At 38.6% G+C, this 12,063-nt stretch overlaps 1 protein-coding gene across 1 annotated transcript in view; it reads right to left on the reverse strand.

The window, feature by feature from the left end:
* Positions 1 to 12,063, reverse strand: part of AGBL4 (AGBL carboxypeptidase 4) — a 946,609-nt gene that overhangs the window by 715,160 nt on the left and 219,386 nt on the right. The window contains exon 4 of the mRNA XM_050901055.1: positions 1,402 to 1,496. Coding sequence (XP_050757012.1) covers positions 1,402 to 1,496 — 95 coding nt within the window. The remainder of the gene's footprint in view (positions 1 to 1,401; positions 1,497 to 12,063) is intronic.

Consider the following 12,063-nt stretch of genomic DNA (forward strand, 5'->3'; position numbering starts at 1 on the left):
TTGTAAGATTTACACTTTAATTTGAAACCAAAGTAAGGCATAAAATTTGTATGAAAGCAATATCTGATTTATAGATAAACTTAACACACAATATACTTAGCTGCAAATACCAGACCCCAGTGAGGGAAGGAAAAGGTTTTGAAAGATGATTAAAGTATGCTTGATAAATGTGGCCCTGAAATGCCCCAAAAGATTTTTCTGAAGTTAAATAGTAAACACAATTAACATGACTTTTGCTACAAAAACACTAAACACAATGGATTTTTTTAATTAATTTTCAATGTTATTACATGCTCCTATTGAGCTGGAATTGACTCCAACCACTAACTGTACTGTGAGACAGCTTTTCTGTCCATATGACCTTACCATCTAGATAAAAAACCAAATAGCCACTCTGTCGGTCATATGAAGAGGAAGCCATACAATAACAATGATCTTATGACCACCAAAAGTTAACATCTTGTGGGTGGAAATTTCGTCACAGTTGAAGTATTTAAGAAAGATATATTAATAAGGCTCAGATAATGTGCGGCTTGATCAAATGTATTATTAATTAACCAATAAAAAGTAGCAGCTGTAAAGGCTTACAAGAATACATTACTGTACACTTATGGTCTAACCTCACCATCCATATTCAAACAAGTCTTCTAGCTGAAGGCAAATCATATAATTCTTGGGAGTCTTGCATGCATTAGGACTCATTAGATTTACATATTATTATTCACAGTAGACGTTTCATTACATTTGCTTTGAGAAAATGTACCATCTATATGGGTATTCACGTGTTTCATATGTGCATACCTTTCTGTGTTGTATATATTGTGTAGCTTACGGCCAGGTTGTTTGGCCGCCTTCTGTCTTAGATAAAGCAGACCAGACATTGCTCGTTCACATGAGGTCAACTCACATGGCAGAGCTCACAGTCTTCCACTAAACTCCAACCAACCCAAAACAGGGAGAACAAATCCAAACAGCCTTTCAGAACCAGTCCAGGCCCAGTCCATGTCCCATATTGTTTGCAGGCTTTGTTTGGGAGACTGCTAGCTGGCACAGGCCAAAACCGGGCCAGAGACTGTCTGAACAGTTGAACAGTGAGGATGTCACTGAAAAATAATTTGGCCCAAGCCCTGACTGTTCAGTTTGCTTGAATGGACATCATTTCAGTCATAGTACTTGAAACAGGGCACTACAACACACCATCACAGCAAGGCTGGAAGGGGCCTCCAGAGTTCATACTGTCCATCTGCTCCAAAGAGAACCTGTCCTCACAACACTGCTTTTGCATCAGAGTTCTCTCCTACTCTTACCAAAAGGTGCACATGAGCCATAACGTCTTCGATACAAGAAAGTGCCAAGTAAAACACTTATTTCATTAAGCAAGTCTTTGAAAGGATAACCTACCATTTTGGTCTGCTTGTGGATTTCACCATTGGAGCCATCCCATCTCTATAGAGGCTTTTTGTTTTACTGAAGTTGACAACATTGAAAATTACTCTCTGGAGAAAAAAAAAAACACCAAAGAAAAGAGGTCAGGTATAAATTATGAAAGAGTTTATATGTGTATTGCATATACCAGCTGCATTAAAATATACACAGAAAATATATGGAATAGATGTGTATCTTATGAATTATTGTTACTTTCAGCAGATCTCAGACAATGGATACCCTGTCTCTTCCTAGTATTTTAATAGTCCATGTTGTTTTACACTGCAGTGATATACACGGAATGTATGTTTTGAATTTAGTATGCTGATTTTTCAGTAGGTATCCTAGCCATACAAAGAAATAGGTTACTCAGATCTGAAAACAGAAAAGCAAGTCCAGTTTGCTGTAGTTAGTGTTAGAGAGGTTGGTGGAAAGCTGGGAGACAGGGTAGCAGTCCTCATGAAAACCTTCCAATAGAATCATAGAATAGAATCTTAGAATCGTTTAGGTTGGAAAAAGATCTTTAAGATCATCAAGTCCAACCGTAAACCCAACACTGCCAAGTCCACCACTAAACCATGTCCCTAAGCACCACAGCTACACATCTTTTAAATACCTCCAGGGATGGTGACTCCACCACTTCCCTGGGCAGCCTGTTCCAGTGCTTGACAGCCCTTTCGGTGAAGAAATTTTTCGTAATATCCAATCTAAACCTCCCCTGGCGCAACTTGAGGCCATTTCCTCTTGTCCTATTGCTTGTTACTTGGGAGAAGAGACCGACACCCACCTCACTACACCCTCCTTTCAGGTAGTTGTGGAGAGCGATAATGTCTCCCCTGAGCCTCCTTTTCTCCAGGCTAAACAACCCCAGTTCCCTCAGCCGCTCCTTATAAGACCTGTGCTCTAGACCCTTCACCACCTTCGTTGCCCTTCTTTGGAGACGCTCCAGCACCTCAAAGTCTTTCTTGTAGTGCGGGGCCCAAAACTGAACACAGTATTCGAGGTGCGGCCTCACCAGTGCCGAGTACAGAGGGATGATGACCTCCCTAGTCCTGCTGGCCACACTATTTCTGACACAAGCCAGGATGCTATTGGCCTTCTTGGCCACCTGGGCTCACTGCTGGTTCATATTCAGCCGGCTGTCAACCAAAACCCCCAGGTACTTTTCCGCCAGGCAGCTTTCCAGCCACTCTTCCCCAAGCCTGTAGCGTTGCATGGGGTTGTTGTGACCTAGGACCCAGCACTGAGCCTTGTTGAACCTCATACAATTGGCCTTGGCCCATCGATCCAGCCTGTCCAGATCCCTCTGTAGAGCCTGTCTACCCTCAAGCAGATCAACACACCCGCCCAGCTTGGTGTCATCTGCAAACTTACTGAGGGTGCACTCGATCCCCTCGTCCAGATCATTGATAAAGTTATTAAACAGAACTGGCCCCAATACTGAGCCCTGGGGAACCCCGCTTGTGACCGGCCACCAACTAGATTTAACTCCATTCACCACAACTCTTTGGGCCCGGCCATCCAGCAAAGAGTACACTCGTCCAAGCCACGAGTAGCCAGTTTCTCCAGGAGAATGCTTCATCTCTTAAAGCTTCTTAGTTGCTTCTTTCAACCTGCTTAGGCCTCACACAGCAGCAGGAAAAAATAAGGATTTCTGATTTTCTTTCCCCAAAGAAAGGAATATTTCTCTTCACTTCCCTTGGCAAAAGGAAGAATTTTCCTCCGCAAAAACTGTACAGGATATCTACACAGTAGAAATTGCACATAGCCATTGTTCATTTGAAAATGATAGAGAAGAAAAAAAGAGTCCAACTCTGACCTTAGTTTACACTAATAACTTTGGGAAAACTGTAGCTGATATTTAACAGTTCAAAGGAAAAGCAAAATCTAGATCTTTACTGGTAATGGACTGATACTGAAAGTAAACTCATGCTGGGGGAAGAAAAGAGAAAACAGAGACAAAACCTTCTTCCTTACCATCTATCTGCTGTAGGTCATTTTATGCAAAATTACTTATTCTATTTCTGTTAAGAAAGTCTATGTTGGATCTAGCTCATCTCATGTAGTACATTTACTTTTCAGATGTTAAATCCAGTATACCTGGTTTCTTGTGCTCTTTTGATACTCAACATTAATGTACACAGAAAAACTGAAATATGAAGACTAAATTAATTTTGATATAATGCTCTAGGATATACTAATACATTCCATTTGTACCTCTCTCTTTAAATTTCTTTTCCACAGGTATCAGTGAAGACAGACCACTAAAAATGATATTTGCCCCTAGGTATTCACATGTTTGTTTTTAGAACAAACTATTGTAATGTTTACACTCTTAAATAACGGTTCATAAGAAGTCTGAGAGTTATATGGCCACTGTTTGAAATCAAACAATTTTGACTAAAGCAATGAGATCAATTAAGCTTTCATATGTAAAATTTTGCAAAAACAAATCTGGACCTTCCAGGCAGCCTGCTCAGACAATAGTGAATTATAACATTAAAGTGAAAGCAATCAGCAGTGGGACACTGACAACAGGAGCCAGGCACATTTACATTTATATGTGGGGCAGGTAGGAATCCAGGTAAACTATACAGCCCTAATTAAGTATCTCTGTACTTAAGAAAAATTAAGAAAGTTTTTCTGAGGTGAGGTAGTGCTGAAGATTTTGTAAATGGAAGCACAAGCCGCTACGTATGCAAACTCTGCAAATTAGTCAAACAAAATCTAAGAATAACCTATAGGTTTTACTGAAACTGACTCTTAAAACTAGCAAGCTGAGAAAAACACTTTCTTAAAGATGTTAATTCAATTTTGTACCAGAGTTAATGAGCAAACTACATATCCCTGTACATGAGTTTTCATGTATTTTGTCTATTGCAGCATTTTGAGATTTTCTAATGGTCATGAGATGAGCTTATTTTTATAACTCTTGATGAAAGCATGCACTTAATTTACAAAATGTTATATCTGTAATTTTAAGTATTTAGGATATTGCTTATCTGATGAAATTTCCATCTTGGGAGGTCTCTAGTTATTTTCCATCTTCTTATATTTACAATGTATGGCTCTAAGTTAGATAATGATATTTAGGTCTCTATATATTCCATACTCTACATGGAAGCATTTTCCTGTATTAGAATGCTGAGTTTTTCCTCTGTTACTTAACTCCGTTCATATTTGTGAAAACAAATTAAGTTGCAACAAATTGGTTTGTTAATCTTGATGTTTGCATGGAGTGAATGAAACAAACAAGATCTCCAATTGCCTTCAACTTTGGATGCAATCATGTCACTGTTGGAAAGAGAAAGTTGCTAATTTTGTTACATACTGACTCAGAGCAGACAGCTGGTAGAGAATGTTCTTATTCCAATCAAGCTTATTTTGTATAATGAGTTGGGCAAATGTACACAACTGGGTAAGCAACGTATATAAAAACAAAAATATGCAGCTCATTTAACAAAACACTGCAGATTATAACATTTCAACCACTCATGTTCACTGCGGAGTAAGCAGTTAGCAATGCGTGCAGTTCTCTCAGCATGGTATATAGTTAGATTGGCAGAACCAAAAATTTAACAGCACAGAACAGAACTTTATCAACATACACCACTGAAGTAATAAAGTACACAAACCGAAGCACTCAAATAAGCAGCTGAACTCACTCAAGTATTCCTGGTGATAGCTAAAGTAGTCCATGCAGCTCAGTCAGTGAAGTGTGCAAAAATGTAATGACTACAGTATACACACCTTAGCTGGAAAAATATGCGGCTTGCTCAATAAGGTATGCAAACATCTTTGAACTGAATGCTATAATAAAAAGGTTGTGATACAGCAATCAAACGTTTGCTGAACAAATCTAATGTGTAGTCTAATTTTTGTCTATACTGACATTCTTTAACACATCAGTTATACACTGTAAAAAGCAACAGGACTACATATACACTATGCACACTAAAACACTTTCGTAAGAAAATTATCACTATATGTTTTTATGAATTACAGAGACCTACAATGGATGGCATTTAATAAGCAATATAATTCAGATACTCAGAAATGAAAAAAAACCTAGCAATTTTTTTTTAAAAGAAGTGTCAAGTTAAGAAAATAAAACTAGATTAAATGTACTTACAAATTCCCTAGAAATTGCTCTGGTCTCCAGAGCATCAATCCAGAGAAAAACGGCAGAAATCTTTACAACAATAATAATTGTATTCATTTTGGAGGGTATGAATACCACTAAAAGAAGCAATATTCAAACTGATGCTGTACCAGAAATGATAATTATGTGATTTCACTTCAGTTAGGATACATTTTCAGTCTACCGCATTATTCTGAAAAACTGATCTGCAACTTCTGGGTAGGTGGAAGAGGCACGGTGTAGAAAAGCCTCTCAAGACACCACCAAGTAAAACCATGCTATTTGGGGGGGTGCATCAGGATGTATTGTGGCTTCACAGCATGAGGGAAGACAACTGCTGCAGTCTGAGGCTCTGTGCATGGACTGCCAGATCTGAGACAGATGTTGGGAGAACATGAGACAAGGCAGGTATATTCTGCCTACTGAGAGAAGAAGGAAGATGTCCTCTTTCCATAACGTACGTAGGAAGTATGCATTTGGAGGTGTCTTGCTGCTAAAACCATTAAGACAGAAAAGTGAGGAAAGGCTTGGTCCTGCCTTTAGCCTTAAAATTTACTGATTAAATCTGCTTTTCCCAATAGTCTTTTGCAAACTTATTTCAGGAATTAAAAACACAAACAGGTGTCAAAGGATGCTCAGTGTTTTTAGCATGAGCGACATAAAGATGAACCTTGAACACAAAGGGAAAAAATGGCTGAAATGTGTCACACAGTTTATCTTATTACCAGAAGTTTGCAGTTTCCTGACTGGGGCTGGAAGGAGCTGCTAGTTTTTGGGGGCAAGCACACATCAGGGTGGTTTTGGATTGGAGCTGAAGGCATTGAGCATGGATGGTCACATTGGACATCATATTCCAACAAGTCTGTGTGAGCACAAGGTGAACAGTGATCTCTTAAACATCCATTGTTCACCCACATTCTGGCAGGTTTTCCATCTGAACCTACCAACTGAAGCAGATATCCAAAAGAAAAGTTTGCCAAAGGTTAAGTGCTTTCCCCCAGGATAAGGACACACTAGGTCTCTTCAAAAAGACTGCCAGGTTTATTTTGCGTGGTTTTCCCTAGCCGACTTCTCAGGAATAGCTGAGCTGCTTTGGCTGACATTAAAAGAAAAAAAAACAAACAAACAAACCAAAGAACACCACACAATTCCGCCTGAGGTAGACACCTGGCACAGAAAATTTTGTGTCAAATCATTACAAGTATGAGAAGTTATAACTAACTGAAAATAGGGTTTGCAGTAGGAAGTGTCAGGCATTCTTAATATTGATATAACATACACATACTAAACCTTGACAATTACATAATATATTTAATAGTAATAGCAGAATAATGTCAATTCAGTGGACAATGCTGCATGCTACAAGTACGATACAAACTACACTATGAGCTGCCAAAGTACCTGGGGACCAATTGTTTGAAGTCAGGCAGGAACAATTTCATCATTTAGCCAGCCAAAATAAGAGCACTGGGCACTAAGTAGACCTTTCAGCTGAAATTAAGTCTGAGCTCTGGTGCTCTGAATGTGCATTAAAGATCCAAAGGTCCTGGATACCATGGGGCTTTGCTTCGCTTTCACTGCTTGATGTCTTGATTTCTTCTCCTGCTGATTTTTTAGATACTACAGTGTTTTGTGAATTCCTGAAACCCGCAGCTTTTTGTGAGCTGGGTTCTTGCCTTTGGCAAGAATCTTGGTTATCCTTTCCTTCCTTCCTTCTTTTTTTTAAAATCCTTTCTCTTTCTTTTATAAATGTAAGTTTTCATCCCTTTAAAGGGCAGATCTACTTTAGAACTGCATTCCATTAAAAAAAAAACCCACCAAAGAAAAGAAAAATGAACTTCTCAAGCCAACTCCACAACTTGTGAGATTTTGAGTCACCATTTCTGAATATGAGACACTGGCAACATGGGATTGCTGCCTTCTCACAAAAAAGTGCTGCATTTCAGTATTTGTGTCAGAAGGTCTTTGGGATCTTTCCTGACAAAGCGCCTTATACAAAGGTATACAAAAATAAATTATATTGGAGGGACTTCAAAATGGAGAGGAAAAAAAGTGTCACCTGCCACTGTTACCCACGCTGAAGAAAATAAGTAATATAACAGTCAGGTCTGTGCAAAATCCCCAATGAAAACTTACAAATCTCATTTTTCCGACCTTTGAAAATTTAAATCATTCATTACTGCTAACATTTTAAAATAACCCATACTTTCTTTTTCCCTTTGTAGGAACACATGTCCTTTCAAATGGAAAAGATTTTAATATTGATAGCGTTTAGCCTTTTTCTCGTCAGCTAAGGAGTTTTCAAAACCTGCTGAAGCTCAGGAGGGGAAAGTAAACAGCCACGTACTGCGGGAGGCTGCCAGGGACCATCTAGAGCTCCACCAGAGTCGCTAAGCGGTTGCACCTGTCTTGCTAACTGGAAATTGTCAAGTCCTTACACGGTAAGGAAGTCTTAGGAAAGTGATGCAGAAAATGGTCTACAGATGGGGAATTATAGGATTTTTTTCCCTTGGTAGAGCTCTTCGTTTAGTTACTTAAGAGAAAGAAATGCTAAAGGGTGAGATGATAGAAAGAGCAACATTAAAATAAGACTCAAAGAATTCTAATACAGTAAGACCTCTGATATACTGCTATGCTAACTATAAAATGAGACAAATACCATTTATCATGGTATTTGTCTGTGTATTTGAGATATTCTTGGTGTTCATAATATCCCAGCACCCATAAACTGTATTAGTGTTTTCCAGTTAATGGGGCATAACTGTATCTTAATGAAAAAAAATACTTTTTTAAATAATTACCTATTTAGGCATTTGCCCTGCTCATTTGTCCTTTCTGGCAGTTCTTTCTTTGCCTCCAAACTAATACGCTTAAGCACAGACCCACAGGAGAGGTAACACCTGTGCAAGCCAGTGTTTCCCATTTGGAATTTCACTGTCAACACCAGTGTTATCTCACTTAAGTCTAGGGCAGGGGGATACTGTGGAGAAGGCCATCTTCTAGCAGAAAGCTTTCAAAGGGATCTACAGAGAAATTGCTATTCCCTGTTTAGTGTCATGCTGTGGACTGACCACTAATCTGGCTTCTGTGCATGACCTGTTGGACTTAAACAGTGTGAGGGCAAGAGTCACTCCAAGTTTTCCCATTCAACCTTTCTTGGAAAAATGGCAAATTTGTTATTGAACACCCTCCCCTGCCAACAGAAGTCAACTTTCCATTAAAGTTTTTACTTTTCCTCTGAACATCAGTAATCTGAAACTTTTAACCAAAAACTCAGAAATGTCTGTTTAGAAAGCCAGCAGCGGTGTAATTAGACCAACTCACGTTCCTTGCTCCCTTGGGCCAAAATCTCCAATAGAATCGCAAATCTGTCACAAGACATATATTGTATTGCGTTGATTCATCAAAAAGAAAATAGTAAGGGTCCTGACAGAGCATATAACCAGGCTACAGAGGTATTTAAAACAGGTTTGAAGCTGAAAGCTTCTTGCCAAACTTTTTCCATTCTTTGTAGCAAAAGGTCAAAATATTTGCAAAAAAGACATCTTCATTTAACCAGCTCTGGGAAAAAAGGTACTTTTATTTTCTGTTTTCTATCTTTTCATATATACGCAGTCTTTGGCAAAACAGCCACTTCTAGTTACATTGCTAGGAAATTGCAGAGCTACAGGAATATGTGAGCAGCTTTTTATTTGACATTTGACAGGATGTCTGAGCCCTGTTGGTCTTGTCATTGACTTTCTCCATATACATGGGTAATATTTTCAGGAATCAGTTGAAATAGAAAATAAGGATACAATGCATGGTTTTTCACTGAGACTTTCTCAGCTAGCTAAATTATTTCCTAATATATTCCATGCCATGTTACAGCCATTGCCAGATGACATTTGAAGTAGAGTCATGTATTAAACTCTTTCTACATAATTACAGAAGCTATCCATGTTTAGGTTCTATATTCTTTTCAATCAATATTATGGCTGCAGGTGGATAGTAACAGCTGGGTGTTCTGGAACATGTTAGCAAAATTTGCTGATATCTTACATCCCTCAAGAGGAAGCAGCTGAAAAGACTTAAGTTTTCCTTTTCCTAATAGAAATTATTTAGCCAGTGAGAAGAAATGCGGCAAAGTTTGGTAGGATTTAAAATAGTAAGAATAATTACATATTCTTAGTGGTTTAAAAAGATAATGCTATCAACTAAATGTTTTCTGGCCCAAATCCTGTTCATAGTATAGGGCCCACAGGAGGCTTCAAAACAATGAGATCAATCCAGAAAAAGTGAAAAGGGCCAGGAAAAGTCACCGCATCATGCTTATAGGGAACCACTGTACAAAAAAAAGCCCATGTTTATGAGCACTGGCATAAGGTGTGCCACTGAAGACCAGAGAATGGAGTGCCAAGCACTGACTAAGTTCATGTGGGAGTGTTCTGCTCACCCATCCGTTCTTCTCTATAAAGTCTACTTTTCTGGGCCCTTCATAAAGTGCGACAGTCAGCCTATGATCCAGAATCAAAGCCTCCCTTACCAAGAAGAGATACACTTACCAACAATTTATACATTTATGATGGATACCGAACTGATGTCCAGCCATAATTACTCAAGCTTAAAGCATGCAGGTAGACTGTTGAAAACTGGCACTCTCACAGAAATACTGCAAGACAGTAGGGGCGAGTGGCACTAACAATGAGAGAGTGGCAGTGATATTTGTATGGATCATGATTTTGCTCAACCCTTGAAAACACAGAAGGTAACGATCACAATTTAAATAGCATGCAAACACAAAGGCAGCAATCCATCTGATACCCAGGCTGGAAGATGAGAATGAAAAAGCCTTTTCAAGTGTAGGTCCTTGTGAGAAGCAAAAGGAAGATAAAGAAAGCCCTGTTAAGGGAAAGATTTGGATGAAGCTTTTCCAGCAATTATTTACTTTGGATTTTTGCAGCTGGCATTTTTCACAGTTAAAAGCTATTGTTTGTCTGGAGCTTGTGGGAAAAACCTGTGGGGGAAAAGGAGGAGATGATAACACATAGAAAGAAAGACAGGATATATGGGAAAGTTCAAAACCAGTACCAATATATTTGCCTCACTGTTCTCTGATGGGTTACAAAAACAAAGCCATTTGATGTGTACAACCACTAGTTATTGCTGCCAGCGGTCTTGGTTACGTTACTGGGATCATAGCTTTGCAAACGTATAAAACCTCTCTATTTACTTCTCCAGTAACTAAGCACAGATGGGCTTTGTGTCCAGGTTATTCACGGAGGTCCTTGGTTTTCTCTTCTTTTTAATTCAAGCGTTTTTGTTGCTATTACAATGAAACCTTTGAACCTTCTATGTTCTTTCATGCATGGTTCTGAATAGTAATGAAATAAAGGTTTCCCCATATTGTATAGTTCCCTTATATTTAGACAGAATTGGAATTGGATCCTTGCTAGAGTAGCTGCAGTGCTGATGAAAAAAACACTGAAAAAAAGGTTTTTGTGGAAAAATATAAACTACATGTTATCAATTTAATAAAACTAAGGGATATTTTTATAGCATGTACCTTCTTGTTTTCTTTTGCAAAATTAATAATCTCTTCTATATTTACTGCAGTTAAAATACTTTTTTTCTGCTCTTTCTAGTTGAATCCTTTTGCAATACTGCAACATACACACAATTCACCGATTTCTATAAGAAAATGTAATCAATATGTTAGTGTACATTGGAATCTTAACATTGACAACCAGTAGCTTGTGGTATTGGTTTGAAAAAACTGCTCATGATTTCTACAGTACTTCAGCACTATGTCTTGTATTTTCAATTTTCACTACCTTGAATTCTACTCCAAGTGTCCAACTCATGTACTAACAGACTATTCAAAGTTTTGTGCTTCAAAAGAAAACCCAAGGGTAAGCAGAAGGAAATCTGATCTAGTTCCAATGTCTATTTGACATTTAGAATAAGATCTCAGAACTGCCTTAACCAACCATAATAGTAAGGGGATATATGAATTGTCCTTACAGCTTTGAAAATCCCATTCTGAAGCTGAAATGCTGAATGTTAGATTCAAAGGATGATCTCTGTCTGTTTGCAAAGGTGATTCGCAGTGTGTGAATAAACATGTTTTGGCAGTGTCATGAACAGAACGGCTAAACAAAAGAACGGGGAGGATTTCAATAGGAAAGTTAAGTGTCTTAAAGCAATGTGCCCTGTGCTGCGTTTGTGTAACACAGGTGTCACTCCTCCCTGGCACTAACCCCAGCTTGAGGGGAAAAAAAACCCAACAATGATAATGCCTCGTTACTGGGGCATGCAGTATAACTGCAGTCCAGCCAGTCAGGTCCTTTTGTTTTCAAATGCCATAGGTAAAACTTGCGTCTTGTCCTGACTGAGCTTTAAATGTGGATAAAAGAACATTCGTATTCAGAAAAGCCCTCAAACACATAAATATTTAGCCTCACTTTTTAGTGTTCCTAGAGACTTAAGGTTAAGCAAACATTCACACTTCCTCCCTG

Source organism: Gymnogyps californianus, chromosome 8, assembly GCF_018139145.2.
Source record: "Gymnogyps californianus isolate 813 chromosome 8, ASM1813914v2, whole genome shotgun sequence".
NCBI classification, from domain to species: Eukaryota; Metazoa; Chordata; class Aves; order Accipitriformes; family Cathartidae; genus Gymnogyps; species Gymnogyps californianus.